General features: G+C 49.5%; 4 protein-coding genes across 4 annotated transcripts; 1 reads left to right on the top strand and 3 right to left on the bottom strand.

Annotated features, from left to right (window-relative positions):
• Positions 1–837: 837 nt before the first annotated feature.
• On the bottom strand, positions 838–3,607 carry BO88DRAFT_424908 (uncharacterized protein; the record flags this gene model as incomplete). Its single annotated transcript, XM_025708780.1, has 5 exons — positions 838–879; positions 916–978; positions 1,249–1,355; positions 1,612–1,749; positions 1,801–3,607. The coding sequence occupies 5 exons, from the start codon at positions 3,605–3,607 to the stop codon at positions 838–840; spliced, it is 2,157 nt and encodes a 718-aa protein (XP_025563749.1).
• A 4,700-nt stretch (positions 3,608–8,307) lies between these two features.
• BO88DRAFT_387021 (DHHC family palmitoyltransferase) lies at positions 8,308–10,036 on the bottom strand (the record flags this gene model as incomplete). The annotated part of the gene is made up of 5 exons (XM_025704806.1): positions 9,742–10,036; positions 9,199–9,688; positions 9,021–9,144; positions 8,923–8,963; positions 8,308–8,824 (listed from the first exon to the last, which is right to left on the bottom strand). The coding sequence occupies exons 1-5, from the start codon at positions 9,848–9,850 to the stop codon at positions 8,308–8,310; spliced, it is 1,281 nt and encodes a 426-aa protein (XP_025563748.1). The 5' UTR covers positions 9,851–10,036.
• Positions 10,037–11,127: 1,091 nt separating this feature from the next.
• On the bottom strand, positions 11,128–11,710 carry BO88DRAFT_271071 (uncharacterized protein). Its single transcript, XM_025702356.1, has one exon. The coding sequence runs from the start codon at positions 11,670–11,672 to the stop codon at positions 11,307–11,309; it is 366 nt and encodes a 121-aa protein (XP_025563747.1). The 5' UTR covers positions 11,673–11,710; the 3' UTR covers positions 11,128–11,306.
• A 495-nt stretch (positions 11,711–12,205) lies between these two features.
• On the top strand, positions 12,206–12,900 carry BO88DRAFT_271062 (uncharacterized protein). Its single transcript, XM_025702355.1, has 2 exons — positions 12,206–12,764; positions 12,826–12,900. The coding sequence occupies exon 1, from the start codon at positions 12,296–12,298 to the stop codon at positions 12,737–12,739; it is 444 nt and encodes a 147-aa protein (XP_025563746.1). The 5' UTR covers positions 12,206–12,295; the 3' UTR covers positions 12,740–12,764; positions 12,826–12,900.
• Positions 12,901–18,138: the final 5,238 nt, after the last annotated feature.

Raw genomic sequence — 18,138 nt, 5'->3', positions numbered from 1 at the left:
GACGATATACTCTCAAATTCCATCCAAACTACTATACTATATTCCAAGAACTTAAAGCAAATCATACAAGCAGTCATCAGCCGACGAAGGGAATATGCCATGACATCTACTTACATCAACCTGACAAGTATCCCATCATCCCTCCCGACACTATCTCCTTCTAGTGGACTATCAACGCTTCACTTCAAACTATATCTTCCCGTCATGTAATTGATAGCACATGCCCAAAAGCCGCTTCCTCAAACTCTCAAGTTAGTGAAATAATAGTAAAGAAGTTTACTAAATGACTAACAAATTTCCAACCAACCCGACACTAAACCCACCCCACACACGCAGATTCGTCATGCTTCATTTCCACATATTCTTATATATTTGTGTTCACATGCGCATCGGAAACAAGCATATAGAACAACTACTACTAGAACTATTAGGAAGAGACTTATTATAATACGGACTAAAGAGAGTTTAGTTTTCCTTCAGCCCCTTTTAATCATTTAATACATGACATGCTCTATACCCATCTTTCTCTCTAATTTACAGTAATATAATTTAGATACCCAGTAGGCGCAGAGAGAACACCTCCTGTAGTAGTAACAAGAAACGGAGAAAAGGGGAAAAAGGAAAATGGAAGAGAAATGACACACATACACATACAACTACTACACATAGCCATGCCATGCCATGCAGCAGACACGACTCCCAACCAGCCAGTAGAAACAAAAGGAGTCTTGCCACAGCAAAAAAGTACACACAACAGAACAAACAGGGAGAAGAAAAGAGGGCTACTCTAGGCACCGAGAGAATGATACCCAATCCAGGCAGAGGAGAAAAGAAGGGTCACACAAGACATGACACATTGACGAGGTGGGAGAAGTTTGTCTATTAGGCCCGCTGTGAGTAGTTTTCCTTGAACACGCGCAGAAAAGTTGGATCAGCCACTGAGGAAGGAGGCTCAGGTAGGACGAAGTGTAACCAGGGCTTGGACGGAGTCAGAAGACCGTTTGGGGGGTGTCCTCTTTAACTTGATCATCAGCAGCATGCTCTGCTATTTTTCTTTTCTTTCTCTGTTTTGGGAAGTCGCGCATTGCCACTGCACTGACATCTCGCGCTAGTGATGTGAAAGAGTTACCTTTTCTGCTTCCTTTTTTCTTTTTTGTCTCCCTCTCCAAGGTGGATGAAGTGGCACACATACTACTTACTACTTACTACTTACTACTTACTACTTACTACTTACTACTTACTCCGTACTGTGTACACCACATGCCGTAGAACCAGTTGAAATCCAAACGCTTCCAATTGTAATTGCTTGACTTGTTTGATTGCGCATGCATCCAGGTCATTGCGTCTAATAGGCACTGCCGTAAACCATACATTCCTGTTCCTTCAATCCCGAGCAACGCCAGTCCGCTGTTGTACACTCATTCTCTATTCCTCCCAGCTCGTGATCTGGACCAGCATGTAATCACGTGAACAATAGAGGTATTGCAACTGAGATGACCAAATAAACAAAAACAATAATAGAACAAAAAAAAGCACAGACAGAACATGATCATACTGCTGCTTTAACCGGTTCAGTCGAGGTCTTGGACCCCGATTTAGTGTCAGGCGCACCCTCGATGGCAAGAGGGGTCGCAGCCTCGTCATCCTCGTCTTCATCATCACTCGAGGAACTATCCACTCTACGCCCGTGGCGACGGTCCTCCTCTCGACGTCGACGGCGCTCCTTCATGGCCTCTTGCCGACGAGCATCTACACGCCTGTTTAGTACGCATTGGGATCCATGAAGCTCTGGGAACTTACCTCGAATTTCCTGCGTCTTGACCGCATACGCTTGGATTTCCTCCTTGGTCAAGACTCGCAACACGATCACGTACTCCGCTCGCTCCTCATACCGCTCTCGGCCAAGCTCCAAGGCAGCGGGGTTCACAAGCCGTCGGTCAATCTTCGTCCACCGTGCCCCAGGAGGGATGCCCTTCTTGTGCGCATCTTTCAATGGGGCCACGCCTTCTCGTACGGGATTGGGCTCCTCCGGGAACTTCTCACGGGGACGCTTCAGGATTCCTTTGGGCGCAGGAGGGTCCTGTTCTTTCGATGTGGCCTGCTCAGACTTCTGGAGCTCGTCTGGGCGGCCGACATCTGCTTCTTTGTGACGCGGCACATCTTCGCTTCGGTGACGAGAATGAGACCGCCGGCGATGGGCGCGATCGACGGTCAAATAATGAGACGGTCGCTCGCTGCCACTGGCTGACACATCGGAGCCATCAGGCTTCCTATGCGCCGATGGCTCGCGTCGGTATTTCTTCAGGTCTTCATCCGAGGTATGCTCATCAGACTCGCTTCCTGAGCGACGTCTAGAAGGTCTGCGGGATCGACTGTGATGCCTTCTATACTCCAGATCCCGAGCGCTCCGGTCCCGGGAGCGATGACGGTCGGGCCTGGGTGAGAGATCATAGTCGAAGTCGTCCGAGTAACCACTCGCGAGCACTGCGGTCCCTAGGCCGGTGCTTGACCCCGAAGCTGCGACGGCGCTCTTGGCAGAAGTTCGCCTTGGGGCACGGTCATCATAGGAGTGCCGGCTACTCGCATCGTCATCATGTCGCCGGTGTCGGCGATGGTGACCATGGTCGTACTCATCCCTATAAGAAGAGTAACCTTCATCAACATCTTGGTGCAAGGATACGGGGGCCCTCTGCCAGGACCGCCGCCGGGCACTCGACAGATCTACATCACTGTCAGCGGAGCCGTGTGTGGAACGCCGCACACGGCCGCCTTGGTCCAATTTGTCAAAGCCTCTCTGAGACGGAGGAGGCCCGACAGCTCGTGACTCCTTGCGAGGCAGCAATTGAGGGTCATCAAGGCCAGTCAGACTAAGTGGTCTATTCCTTGGATAAGCTCCTCGCTCGTAGCGCAGCCTGGCAATTGAGTCTTTTTCCATCTGCTCCGATGCATTGGTATAAGAATAAGCATCATAGTCGTCGATATCCTCGCCTTTCCGGAGACCGCCAGTGGGGGGATACCGCAAACGAGGGCTGTGCTCATACACCGGATATCCACCATGAGGCACTCGTTGCCTTGCTCCCTCATGTGGATCCAAGTGCCCAGTATCGCTGGCATAATCAGCGTGTGAGAGATGATGCCGCCGATGGGGTCGGTGCGAGGAGGCCGGTACAACGTAACGGTCATGGTCTCGACGCGGGCTAGGGGTCCGCTGGTGGCCGGGGACAATGACGGGGGAAGCCCGGGACAAGGGCGATGCAGGTGTGTCATACCGGCCGGAGGAATAGCGAGGATCCACCGCAGACATGGTGCTGCTCCGCACTCGCGGTCGGATGGCGTACTCGGTCCTCAACTTGGTCGAATGGCCGGGGTCTCGGTATGTTGTGGAAGAGATGGGTTGTGCTTCCAGTCGGGGTTCTCGCACCAGGCGAGGTTCGTAGGAAGAAGCGTAGTTGACATCGGCATGGTAACCCGGGTATGGCGGACGGCCGGCAGAGTGGTAAGGATCGTAGGAAGCACTGAGCTGCACGGTGCCGGTGGAGGCCCGCATAGGATCGATCATACGCGATCCGCTGGGAGACATGGGTCGGTAACGCGCAGCGGGACCCATGCTGAACCCTTGCAGCTACTTCAGATTAACAATGGGCTGCGAAGCGCTATTTCCGACCGAGGAAATGTGGGGTTGGGACAGCGCAAGTCGTTCAACAGAAGCTCCGCAGGAGGTTCCAAGGCCGAACTTGCAGTGAGGGCGGGAAAGAAAAGTGAGAGAGTATTTGGATAAGAGAAGTGGATGAACAGACGGACTTTTTGAGAGGATAAAAAAAGTCTGTGGGGGTTGGTTGGGTGTAAAGCCGTTCAGGCACCCGACGAGACGAGCAGTAGATGATAAAGAAGAATAATGCCAGAGGGGCAAAATGACCCCGTGATAGGCAAGGGGGAGGGGCAAAGATGCAGAAAAGAAAAAAGGAAAGAAAGAAAAATAAACGGAAGGGAGGAATTTGACAGCGATTGACAGGCCGATGCCCGAAAGGACAGACCAACCGGAGGGGGGGAATAGAGGACGATATTTGAAGGGGATGGCGCTCACTGATTGATGGAACCAAACACTGGACAGTGGATTCCAGGAGAAGGGAGTAGAATGAAAGGATCAAAGCAAGTGCCAGAGATTCCACTCGGTGCGGGGAGGAAGAAGGGGAAGATAGATTGATGTGAAGATGAAGAGATGAAGATGAAGCGATCTTCAAGAATCTGAGGCGGAGAACGTGTGACGCAAGATGCGCGCGGAGGGGGGGAGAAAAGAAAAAAAGCACCAGAAACCAATCCGAAGCACACGGATTCCAAGCAGTATTGTTCCGAAACACGGACGAATGTCGATGGAAGGATAAATTTCCCCACTTGTAGGACTAGTACTTGTCCGGAGCAGTGGACTTCAAAATTATTATTGTCTGATATACAATACTGTCTGTTTGTAGTAGTGTAAATCCAGGAAAGAAGTGTGGAAGAGAATGAGAAGGAAAGTAAGTAGATGCTACTACTCGGTACTAGTCAGAACTGTGGAATGGCAGTTGGCCAACCACGGATTCGCAATCGCTGGGTTTCGGGTGGGAGCCGCAGCGGCTTATCTCAGCAGCCCGCCTTGATTGACTAATTGGACTAATTGGGGTTGGAACATCTCTTTCCTCCCCATTTCATATCCATCATGTCCATCATGATCTCGCTTTTCTTTGTCTCCCGCTTGGTGACTGGGCGTCGATAGGTATCACGGGTTCTGACTTTCTTGCTCTATTCGTCAAGCCTTCAAGCATTGTCGGTGATCCCAGCTGAGGATGACGGCAGTTACAGTACTGTGTCAGTCCCACTCTCTGTCTACCCCCCTCTGCCATCTTCCGTCTGTGGTGTAAAGACACAGACCCTCTTCACGGATTACTTTACTTACCGTGTGTACTAATATTCTTAGTCTGAAGACCATTTCATTAGTCCGGTCTCAACAGCCGATATTGTATGACTTTCCTGCTCCATCTCAGGCGCTCCAACACCGCTGCCCTCCACCCACCCGGGTGCCCGGGCAAATCATCCGTGGCCTCGTATCCACCTTCTTCAGTTACGCCTCGCCAAGCTAGGAGCGGATGATGTCATCCCGGACGAGTCTGAGGCATTCGGCACTCTTTCGGTGGCCCCAGTATGGAGCCCACTGCCAGCCCGAGTAAGATTAAGGGCTCTGAATGGCCATCCCGGTGGAGTCGGGCGGAATTTCTAGAAGAATGGCTCAACCATCACTGTCTGTCGATCCAACGGGCGCTGCTAGCCTTCCATGAAGTTATCGACGGAAGTCCGGCACACATCTGCCTTGCGAGAATGGCGTCTGCCAGTTCCGCCGCTGGGAGCCACGTAACGTCCCGGGCGGCTTCAACCTTGATCAGCCGCCGAAGTCGCATACACTGTGCCCTCCCGGGGTCGTTAGATCATTTTCGTCCTCTTTTCGAGCCATAACTAGCACCCCGTCTCCCGCTTCTTGCAAGCCAAGGGATGCAGATAACCTCGGGCATAAATTAGCCCCCTTGAAACAATGGGACGGGCGTGCTCTGGTCGGTTGAAGGTCCTTGCGGCGGTTAATATCCACCCCAGTGCTACTTGACTTGCTTCACCGGACAAGCGAAGGGAATGCGCGATTTGTTTCGGGCCCCTTCAGCACCCTGGCAATATCCTGCAATGGACGGGGAAGCAAATTCCTCTCCAAGCACTCTCAAGCACGCTGCCAGGGAACAAAGTAAAACACCCTGGTTGTGGTGTGAAGGTCATAGTAACACACAGCTCCTTAGGCAGTCTGTCGTCTTGAGTTTCTCATTGCGCTCGTCTTCGGGTTGGGGATTGACGAGATTATAGTACTCTGACATCTACACCTTCGTAAGTCTACTCTCTCCTCGTAGCCAGCCACACGCTTCCTTCGTTCGACTTCAAATCCATTGTGGATACTTGCTCATGACTCTTTCTCACTCGGCCCTCTGTTTCAGGTGTCATCATTTGGGAACGTCAAATCTGACGGACTCTTATTGGAGCAACCAGCCACGACCCAGCTAAGCCACCTAGTGTGCCCTGGAAACTTGTTGCCCGCATACCTGAACTCAATCCTTCGGGGCAGCATTGGGATAAGGCATCTACTAGTCACGCACAGCCCGGGGCCCCATTTTCACGGGACAGACGTTGCTCAGCGCACCAGGGAACGGGCCATCTGCTTGCATTAATGGAGCAATGCCTATAGGATTCTGCCTGCAGGTGCCTGGGCCGTTCCAACCCTTTGGGTCCCTGACCACGAGGTGACCCATTCGGAGTACGCGCATGCCATCTATCTCATCGGGAAAGCTTTACATTGCTGGCTTCGTCTTTGATGTATGCAGGCCGGGGCACCTCAATTGCAGGGACTGTCTGCCCAGGTATATCGCCCGCAGTGCCTGGACAACTCATCAACTGTCAAGGGTACATGAATTCACGCATCTGTTGTTGAGAGTGATTCTACATATAAGCATCGTAGTAGATGTCTCTGTTCAATTATTTCTTTCCATCTCATTGTCATCGATCTCACAGTCAATCTCAGACTATCAACAAGAACTCAAGTGTTTCTCCTCTCACCTCGCTTTCCTTGGACCGTTATATACATCCTCAGGGCCCTTGAACCACTCCACAGACCCTCTCCACTCTCAATTGATCCTGTGCTTGGCTAGTTGTCTTGTCCCAAACTGGTCCTATCTCCAGATCTTCCCAACCACAGTCCGGAGATCTCATTACCGTTCCCCAGTCTTGCAACCATGACCAACCAAGTCCAGAACGCCAACACCACCATAGTCCACGCAGCCGTCAGACCCTCTATGGCCGGCTGGTGGGTATGCTGCAACTGCGGCAACATGAACAACCCGTCGCTGAGCTCTGGCCGTTGCACTAGCTGCAACGACCACTCCCGTTGCACTTCCTGCAGTGCTGCTTGAGATACATCGACGCCATCCTATGCCTATGTGTATCCTTATTTGCACACGAGTCACGACTCTCATGGATATGTCAGCCTTTACGACCTGTACGATCATAAATACCCTCAATTTCGATATCCCTTGCGCGTGATGATCCTCGACAAAGTATGATAGATGGTTTGGGTTTGCTTTGGTCTTGCTTCTTGGTTTTGTTTACTGGGTACCTGTACAATAGATAGATTTTTCGGGTCTCTGTACATTAGGTCTGTCATCTTACTACGTGTACTTTAGGAAGGTCAAGGTTTTGGTTCTGATGTTCACGCTAAATTATACTTTGTAGTGGGTGGTGTTTAGGCCTCCTCATTGCTGCCTGCCTGCCTGTCTGCCTGCCGACTCGAGAGACGGATTTAGGCAGCACATGTATAGATTCTTGCAGATCATTTACACTAGTAGTATCACATTCTGCGAAATATCTACCAATGATGCGAATGGATTTGTAACGGAAAACTTGGTAGTTGTGATAGTGAATTGGTCTGGTCGAATTTCTTCAACGACTGCAGCAGTAGTCGCTGCGGTACTAGTGCTTCCAAGTATTTATATATAACCGAACTCGGGAGTTCCACCCCAACAATATAGTAGTACTTAGTAGTACCATACAACAAGTAGCTACTCTACATTAATTACCTGATAACACATTATTCATTTTTCTACGCAGTATTCAAGATCACTACATCTGCGCAATTGATACATAGACCCATTGTTCTGAAACTCACCTGGAAGGGTCCTCCGCGCAGTAATACAGTATATTTATCCTACGAAGCCACCAAGGCGGTCAATACTATGATCATGATCCATATAAATCCTAGTACTCATTCTACTACTGTCTAAAAGCGATCACAAGATGAAGTGCAGATAAAGTTCGGGTATAGCATATGATTTTCGGAACCTAAAGGAACTTGATCCCTGGATACTACTATAGACGGGGAGGGGTTAAATCTACGCCACGGAAAATTATGAGGCTATTGCCACGTGCGGGTGTATTCTCCGGGCTAATCGGAATATACCATTACATTCCTTCCTATTTAACCATTTATCTATTCCTGTACCGGTAATTGTTGTTGTGAGGTAGGATCAGTCTGCATTAGTTATGTATGGATAGAATAGAGCCCAAGCTATTTATGTATGCAAAGGGATAATGTCACCAGTCGGGAGAGCCAAAGCACTGGTGGTATCCAAGAAAATACAAAAATGAAAGGGTAATAAGGAAAATTGGGATGGGTGGTTGGGACGGTCAATGCGGGCGCTAGTATATGATGGAGTAAACGATAAAATCTATGGATTAACCAATCTGTCACTCTTGCGATTGTCTATGTGAACTTCGTCTTCGCTTGTGTTTTCTTTCGGTGTCAGTCTGTGTAGTGGGTTGGGATTCGGGTGGAGGATTTAGTCCGGCCTCCTTTTTCAGACGGGACACTACCGGTCCTAATTCGTAGAAGCTGTCCCCTGTAGTGCGGTCTGCACATGGGCTTTGCTTGAGAGGTAAGAACCAGTCGATGATGGAATACCCCAGGACCTGTTGGAGGTTTTTGAAGGGGCTGCCGAGGTCGAAAGGATTTTCGCCAGGTAGGGTTTGGAGAATGGCAAAGACATGCTGCTTCTCTGGTGGCTGGTAATCTCTTGCTGCCTCAGGAGATAGAGGCACAGGTGGCAGTGGGTACGTTATGGTGCGGAATGTGGGTGCCCATCGTGACTCGGGGTTGAGCCTTGCCAGCATACGATCTGGCACGCGTATAGCCAAAGTCCAGACTGCAGACCGACGGTTCAGGTTCTCAATTGTGGACAGATTCCACATCGCGAGCTGTAAGGAGCTGATAGTCATTCCGAAAGAGAAAAGCCCGAAAAGGGAGCTCCTACTGATGGTTACAAGGTGACCTAGAAAATATAAAAGGTAGGACGAAATACTTACAATCCAATACCAATGGCAAGATGAACGTTTGCTCCGCCAGTCTATGCGAAAAAATAACGGTTAGTTGCATATTAGAGAAGTTGAAGGCCCGTTCTCACATATTGGATGATCTCAGCCGTAAAGGTTGCGCATATTATCAGACTGAATACGCAGAATATCAGAGTATAAAACACGAATTGTATGAAGAACTTGAACGATGTTTCGGAAACCACGCCTCCTACCCTGTTCGAGTGTTAATCACAGGCCGGTACAGTACTATTGAGAAAGTGAACTTACCAAGGACAAAAGTGGTCCATCTTAAGCACACATCTGTCTACCTCTCGACAGTGATGTGCTCTATCCGGCTTGTAGCGACAACATGTCGAGCAATAAAGTGGTCTTCCATCCTCTTGACAAACAAAAACATCTTTTGTATAAAAACTTTCCAACCCGGTAATATCCAAAGAAATTGCACCACCGTCAGCGTTGTCGTCTGCACCTCTTTCGATGTCTATATCCGTCTTATCTGGCTTCTCGGCAGTTCTTGTCCTTCGGTGCTTTCTCTTCCTGCGTTGAGGGCGTTCCGATGGTTCCGTTTCTTGCTGTTCCTTCGTCGGCGGGGACGATCGGGGGAGGAAGCCGGGGTTGCGGGTGACATTATACAACAGCCGGAGATATGTTATTATAGCGACAAAGATGAGTATGTAGAAGATAACGAGAATGGCTATGCCGGCGCCAACTCGACTGCCTCGGGAATATTTAGGGAGAGGGCGTATCAAGTAGTCAACTGATTCGGACAATTAGCGGCGGATGTAAGCCATTGGCTCAGGGGGCACATACTGCATAACGGCTTGGTGACAATATAGCTTGCATATACACATACGCACAATAGAAATGGCGGAATAGTCCTGGCAACCGCTAGATTGACGCGCCTGTCTGGGCGCGCCATTTGAAACAGAACGTGGAAGGCTTACAAACGCCTCCGCATCGGAGAACAGTCAGCTAGCCAGTTTCAGGGAAGTCAACCCGCATATGTATCCATATTAACATAAAGTATATACAGATCCCACGGAGAGAGATAATGGCGAGACAAGCAAGCCCGTGTGAAGCGATATGCGACGATGGGGGACAGAGTTGAAGTTGGCAAGAGGTTGCATTGGCAGTGTTAGGCTTCCAGGAACGTGACAGGCACCATGTGCAAACAGGGCAAACCTCCGTCATGATGTCATGTGCAAGATCACGTGCCGATAAGGGGTGGGCTATCTACGTTCGCGATGTCCCCATACCATCCAATGTGATGCCTACGAGAGAATGTGGGACAGTCTTCATCAACATAATTCCATTCAGAAGGCAGCCATGTTTAGCAGCCAGTTTGACTCATAGCTGGCCCGTCTTGTGCTGCTTTGAGGTATTTTCACGTCACTGACAATTTTTCTACCTAGAAATTAAACCTTAAACCTGCTAATGTTCGTCTATACGTGCCGAACCTGCTTGATCGGGACGGTCTTGTCCGCTGACATCGATGTAGATATCGACACGTGTATGAGTTGACCTGCGGGACGGTTTCCGGTTTGTTTCAGAGTGTGTGATATCCTGAAATGCGGTGCGCCGTTGCTCTGAAGGCTTCCAGACTTCGCCAGGATGGTCCGATGCACAGTGAGATCACGAATTAGTTTGACATCTACAGCTGAGGAAACCGATGATCATCGGAAATAACGGCCCCGTTGAAACGTCAAAAGGGTACATGGCTGTGGCAGGATCGTTAGTCGGATATGTCATGGAGAGCTAGAACTGGCCATGACAAGTTTCCCCGCAGTTGCTGCACCATTGCTGTGCCGTTTTTACGGACAATGCCGTAGGTGATGCACCATGTAGAGCTGAACCTCAGGATAAGGCCCCCATTTAGTTCGTAGCGAGATTCAGCTCTGAACAGACGCGGACACGTTAGTACACTAGTGCCGGTTGCTAGTGATGGGTGATGTTCGTTAGTGGTTTGGAGATGGAGCCGAAGGGAGTCAGCGTCGGCCGTCTTGGCTGCACATGACATGGAGCCTCATGCGGGAGATCGGAGAAGCCGAAAATAGTACTAAGTAGGGGAGAACGAGGGCGGTACAGGAAAGAAAAACAGCGGAAGGAAGAAAGTCAAAGATCAAGCAGGAAGAGCACAGTGCCAAAAGAGAACAAGAGTACAAACGATGACAAACCTAAACATGAGGTTTGTAATGCATCCAGTCATCGTTCAAAGTGAGCAAGACGTCATTTTGGCAGGGCATGTGCCCAGGTGATCGATGGGCGTGGATGGCTTAGGCAGAACTAGTATGGGTGCCTGCTTACTTGGAGCAGCAGGAGTCGCGAACGCTTGACCGACGGAAGCATCACGAATAGGCTTATCGGTGCCCCATTAACTAGGGGAAAGGAACGGTCAACATCGGAGTCACAGTCAGAGTCTCGAACTGCGGCATCTGGAATTTCCAGGCACAGGGCACGATGTTGCCTGAATTGTATTTGCGCGCGCTGTTAACTAAAGTGGAGCCCCCTCCAAGGCCGCAACCAGGCAACATACTGTAGTCTAGCGTAAAATGGAAGTGCCCAGGTCCCGCAGTGTCAGTGTCATACTCCGCGAGTCCAGAAGCAATGAAGGGGGAGGGGAGAGAAAAGGGAAAGAGGAAATTAGCAAGCAACAAAAAAATGAGCAATATTCTTTGGGAAATAATAATCCAATTTCCTACGAAATGAGGAATTAAGCCATAGAGAGAGCAGGAAAAGGGCATGGGCGGAGTGGGCGCGCGCTCCCGGGCAAAAACGAGAGCCCTCCAAGCCTCGCGGATTCCGCCTTTCGCGAAGGTATCCGGTGGACCCTAGAATGTTTTGAGTCAACATTCGGACAGCATATCTTACGATGTCTGTTAGTGAGACAAGTCCAATATGATTCAACCCCGTCTGGGACTGCTGATTGCTCAGGTACGAGCAGTTCGGGGTCCCAAAAAGAAAATGGGGTTGCCAAGCCACGGTGGTCGATCGACCCTAACCTGAATGGCCCCGACGTTGATCAGGCATTGCAACTGCTTGATGACTGAGATGAAGGCCAGGAGGGCGCCTTTTCGTGAGATCAGCCACAGCCATGGCGAGGGCGCCTTGGGGCCTGGCTCTGAATCATCGCTAGTGACAACGTCTCGTCTCTGTGCTTCTCTCTTACTTCTCTTGAGGTTTTAAATAACCTTCAAACCCCAGCCTTCGATATGGATTCACTCACTCTCATCTACTACTACAAACACATTCACCAAAACAGCTTCGGATTCAATCCATTGCCTCTGCCTTCTAGCTTGCTTCTTCATAGCTTCCCAACATACCTACTACACTTTTCAAAGCTACCTCTCAAACATCATCTACCATCATGTCTGGAGTCTGGTACTGCTGCGATTGCTCCTCTGGACCTCACCGGCTAGGCCTCGACGACACCTGCCTCCAGTGCGATCAACCACGCTGCTCGAACTGCCACATTGATACTCAGGACACTGTTTCGCACCACTGTCACGAGTTGTCGCCATACGCACACGCTCCAGCTCCCCAAAACTGTGAACTGTCGGGGAACCTTGTCGCAAAGATGCCGTCCATGTTGGGATGTAACAAGTCCATCCTCCGTGCATCCTTACACCACAGCCATGCATTACAACATGGCATGCCTGGGGTCAACAGCCAGGACTCCCGGGGTACGGTCAGCCATGGCAGCCTATACTTCTGCTGCAAGTGTGGAGATGGACCAAAGCTGTGGGACAACCAGCCGAGATGTGTGATCTGCGACCATAACATCTGCGCATACTGCCAGCCGGCGAAATAAAGCATGAGAATGGTGACATGAATTGGTAAGGACCAACACAATGATTGGTTTGGTTGGAGCGTACGACTAATTTTTGATTTTGACAGATGTCAACGCATTGTTTGATCTACGACCACCTAATCCATCGATTGCGGGTACTTTATCTGAGCGTTATCGTTATGAGCGGCATGAACATGGAACAGACATGACCAGGAGTCTTGGTTTTCTTTACTTTCCTTTTTCTTTATTCTATTTACTCTCTGCTTTTAATTTCCTTTCTTCTATTTGGTGACTTTCTTTGCATGAGCGATTGCATTGGTTGAATTCTCAAGTGTCGAGTTTAGTTCTGTTTTTGGTTTCGGGTCTTTTATTACATGGATGACTGTACTAAAGATACGACTTAGAGTTGGGGCGGCTGCACGCCTGAGCGAGCCGGACTCGCTCGGTGGCAGCCGCGAAGAAAGCCTTGGAGTTTTGTGGGTCGTGGGGGACATTTTTCTGGATGGATAGACTCTGGTGCTCTTTTTGCTTCCCGCGCGATCAATTTCCACTATTGTTCTATGGTTTCTATTATGCGATCTCTTGTTTCACCCCCCTGTTAGACTAGATTTCGGTTTTGAGTGCATCAATGTATAAGCAATGTTTACTACTCCTTTGGAACCATGTTGACGAAGATCCTCTCGTAATCACCACTCGGCATCGATGCAGTAAAAGCAAATAAAGAATGGAGTAAAATAGAAAAGGAACAACAAACCTACGGGGGGCCGATCGTAAATGACGGCATAAGCGACAAAGAATCCGTCCGCAGACTGATCAAATCTCGTACTCGAGATTAAAGTGGTCGTCTTCTCGAATATCCCAAGTGTACGGCGTCTCGGGATGCAATAATAGCCACACTATAGCGGGCCAAAAAAAATAGTAGTAAAAAAAGGGGAACACGGACTGTCAACCACACGTGTTGATGGACGAACCCCGTATTGCGCCGCATTCGCACCACCACACAACATCCATATCCACCCTCTCACAGCCATACAGGCTACGGCTGGCCCATTTCCCTCCGAGCCGCAAAAGTCTTGGTTGTCCATGGGCCTGCACTGACTGGCTGGGGGATTACGGAGGATCATTGAACCGTGTCAGCCAATGCCATGCAGATCATGCAGCCACACCTGGCGTCGGCGCTGGAATCCACCGCCCTTTCACTGGGAGTTTGTATGCACTGAACCCTATGATGGCGGTGGAACTGGCGGTCGGTAGTCTTGGTACGTACCTGCCAGTGCCAGAATGATGGGTGTCTCCATTCTCGAAACTCGGGCCGCTCAGCTCGGTGGATGACACTTTGACTGCACCAATTGGCGTTGGGAGAAGATACGGGTGCCAGGGACTTTGCTGATTCTCTCCAGAAAGGGCAGTGCAAGTGCCGCTTCTCTTCCCCTAGTAGAGCTCGTCATGGCGTCCGTGTGTTCGTTCCGTCGCGCGGTCACCCTGCTTTGCTACCGCCGGACAGGAAAGTGACTCCGATCCTTTTTCAGCTCGACACCTTCTCGGCAGGATTCGAAATGTCATGATAGTGCCTTGACACCTGCCGACTGCTGCCAACCAATTCTTGTAACTCAGTCAGATCAAGTTGCTTATTGGTGGTCTTGCGATCAATCAACCCCGCCGTTCAGCTCCCTGGCAGCTGTTGAAACTGGGGCCACCCATCCATAGCCGTTGATCCTGGACTTGCCAGCCAACGATGCGACCGCGATGGGTGAAACGGCCGCCAGAGCCCGGCCCCCCGTAATGCCAGCGGCCACATGGCATGATGAGACATGGTAGGGATTACGCTTAACGTTCCTTTCTCTTTTTCGTCGATGACTAGGATCACGTTGAACACTGACCTGCTTTTGTTTTTGGGTTTTGCTTTTCCTCGAGGGTTATTTTTAAAGTTGTCTCAAATGTCTTTGTTCTCTGTCTCTCTTGCTCCGCCGTTCTGTACAACCTCAAATGTCCCATTCCGGTAATCTCACACGCTTTCCACACATATACACCTAGTACTGCGACCGAGCGCCGAACTCGAGATCTATTCTTAACTCTAGAAGCAAGCAAAAGCATAGCATGCCAGTCATGCTTCTAAATTCTCCGTATCACCCCCCATCGAACCTAAAATCACACTCCACATAGTGTGAAAAATCCTACATCCTTTTCAAGGCTGAATAATCCTTCCGTCTTCGTTTCCCCGACTCGAGAAAGTATATATAAATAAATCATCATCATCATCATCATCATCCTCTCTACCCGCCCGGCCAAGCCCACGCTACCCCGCCAAGCAACCACATATCCTGACCACCACGTTCCATGGCTTGCAACAAGGCACTCCCGTCAGCACTACCCAGAATCCATGATCCACCGGTAATGTAAGCAGCATCCAATCCCTGGACCATGATCATGGCCCATGCAAGTATCCGACTGGCGGCTAGACTGCGTCGCGAGTGATACTTAGTATAGTAATCATCATGCTAGCTGCCAGGCCATTTTTTCGAGTAGTAATTCGATTGCTTCCATCCACTACTGGCCAGACTACTAGTAGTAGTTCCATAGCACAGCCTTACGGAATGTGGCACCCTCTCCAACTCAATTCTTCCGACTTTCTTAGTACAGTAGTAGCTTGGGGGCCTCTTTCTTTCTCCCCACTATGCGCGCTTTCATCCTTCGCGGCATGTCTCAGCTGGCATTTCCTACATGCTCACACTGCCGGTGTGTATCTCACTTAGTCGATAGTAGATGATTACCGACTGACAGATAGGTAGGTACTTGGTACTTGCATCCTCACTTGCATTACTGATTACATACAGCCTTACACTCTACATGCCGCACTGTCTCCTGTGAGATTTGGACTATACCTTCCTTACCTGCGTCTCCAAGGTACTGCTGCGTCACTTGAGACTAAGCTTAGCACTGACTGTGCCGTACCTACATCTACATGGACAATCGTTGTTTCGTAGTTAGACAAATACTACGTAACTACACACACCCTGCAGGATAAGCATCACCACCACCACCACTAACTACCCTGGCTGCTTACCTTCTATATTCAACAACAACCACATCCCCTCTCGCTCTCGCAGCATTACCCCGATACAGATCATGATTGTCGCGATCCCTTCCTAGTACAGTAACCCGATCGCAACAGAACATCGCAGCTGTCTAGGAATTCTTTCCCACGAGCGATCTCACCAATCATCATTCCCAGCATGCATCACATACATACAACATAACTAACCCTCTCCGTCTGCAAAGTACCTACCCGACACCAACATACTATTTACTATCAATAGAAAAGCCATCTGCAAATCCCCCTCCCCCCTCACCAACTATGCATAATCCCGAAACACACTCGCTGAAACCCAGCCCACTTGCTTGCATATCTATTACACTACTACATTGACTATCACCAACCAGGCTATGCCTATCTAGTATCTAGTATCTTATGTAGTATCTCCTCGGGACCGACACAATAAATCATCTGTAGTTATGCAGTAGGTAAGCAAGCAAGCAACGACGGAGACCCGTCCCCGTGTCCGTCTCCGTGTCCGCGCCCGCGCCCGCACCCGTCCCCGACTGTTCCCGATACCTACCCTTCTTCCATTTTCCGTCCCCGAACGAACGAACCAACTTCAGCTTCAGCTCTGCCTGAGTCAGAGAAACCCAGTGACTATGACTACTAGTCAGTAAGTCACAAGACTACATATGACTCCCATACCTTGCATGAACTTTGAACTTGAATATTGTCCCCCAACCAACCATACACATTGAAGTTAAGCCACACATACCTACGTAGTACTAAGTAGTAACCAACATATATTTCCAGCCAGTTCAAATGACTGACTGGCTCCTGACTGAGTCAACCTTGCATACATAACTAACTAACTACCTACATAGTTTACATACATACATCACTACTATGTAGGTACTTACCAATTAGATAATATCCAACCATTACCAATACCAGCTAGTAGTACTATATCCAGTGACATGGGGGAAGCAGAAACAAGGAACGTCAGCACTGCCACATCGACATCAGTAACTTTATTAACTATTTAACTAACTTAGGTATGGGCGCGGTTTTGACTCATTCCTTCATTCTTTGATCATATGATCGGCTAATTTATTCATTTACTTTCTTCAAAATTATTAGCTTGATCTTAAATGAATATTGTGATGAACGGTAGGTAGGCTGAGTATGTGGTATCTAAGGGATGAACGGGGTGCGGAGAAATTCGGGGCGCAAGCTGCTAGCTAGTAGTAGTGAGGGAATACTACTAACTACGTAGTATCCGACTAGCCTAACAAGCTACACTACTATCCTCCTAATCTATCATCTATTTATCTAGTTAGTAAGTAGTATGCTAGCTGTTGTGGGTTAGTAAGGAGTAGGTCCATAGGTCTGCGCCTCGCCGCCTTGGTGTGGGTGTGCTTTTGCCCCGGTTTAGACGCTAGACGCCCGGTCCAGTGCCATACCAATTGTCCGAACCTAAGAGGTTCTAGTGTTTTGTTTTGGTCTGTGTTCTTAGTCGCGGCTCTGTCAACGGGGCATATTAGTTCTCGTGCGCGGTTAAAGTGCGCGGTTTTTCTCCTTTTTTGCGACATTTACTTGTTTAGCTTCCCGCTTATCGTTGAAGATTCTAAGAAAATCACGCAAGTGAGGCTTGGTAGAAGATAATTATGATTTGCTATCGCTATGTACTCCCTATGCCCTGACGCCCTGCTGTACAGTCCCATTCCATCCAATGGGCTCATAACCGCGTCCAGGATTCTCATCCCATACCTTGAAGACCAGGCTAGAGGAAAAGGGAAAATCGAAACTGTCACAGACTCGATGTCCCCGCCTTGCTGGCCAGACCAGATGTCGTAGTGTGGGTAAATCGCTTACGCCCACTTCCTAAGGGGGTGAAAATATGTGATCCTCCAACTCCAGGCTCGCTTTTGTACGCCAAGTAGTAATAGATAATGAAGATAACGGGAAAATGCCCACTTGTGTCGTTTCAGAAAGAGATACCAGATCTCATGTATCAGAAAGGAAGAGTGTGGGCCACGCTAAGAAAGGCAATGAGGTTCAGGGAGGGGAAAGGAAGCCTCCAGGTCAGGAAGGAGGGCTGGCGCGATGTAGAAGGGATCGCTGCCATTGCTGGTACTGAGCCAGAAGCAGCCGCTGCTAGTTGGACTGGTCGTCTGCACTCGCCGGTGCTCGACGCCGGCAGCTCACCTTGTCAGAAAGTAAGGAGTGGCTCTCTCCAAGAGCGTGAAGTAGTCAAGTTCTTCAAGTTGTTACAACGGAAGTACCCGTGAAGGGTCTTGGAGAAAGCGTCTACGGTATGCGGCTATTTCCGTGGCCACTGTGTTAAAATCTTTCACCTTGTCGCGTCGCATGTCGTTGATGA

This window comes from Aspergillus vadensis (genome assembly GCF_003184925.1).
Source record: "Aspergillus vadensis CBS 113365 unplaced genomic scaffold BO88scaffold_9, whole genome shotgun sequence".
NCBI classification, from domain to species: Eukaryota; Fungi; Ascomycota; class Eurotiomycetes; order Eurotiales; family Aspergillaceae; genus Aspergillus; species Aspergillus vadensis.
The sequence above is the reverse complement of the archived record's forward strand: the minus strand, read 5'-3'. Positions and strand labels throughout refer to the sequence as shown.

Excerpts from the sequence above, each read along its gene's own strand:
- BO88DRAFT_271071 (XM_025702356.1), bottom strand. The coding sequence starts at position 11,672 with ATGCCCTTTTCCTGCTCTCTCTATGGCTTAATTCCTCATTTCGTAGGA.
- BO88DRAFT_271062 (XM_025702355.1), top strand. The coding sequence starts at position 12,296 with ATGTCTGGAGTCTGGTACTGCTGCGATTGCTCCTCTGGACCTCACCGG.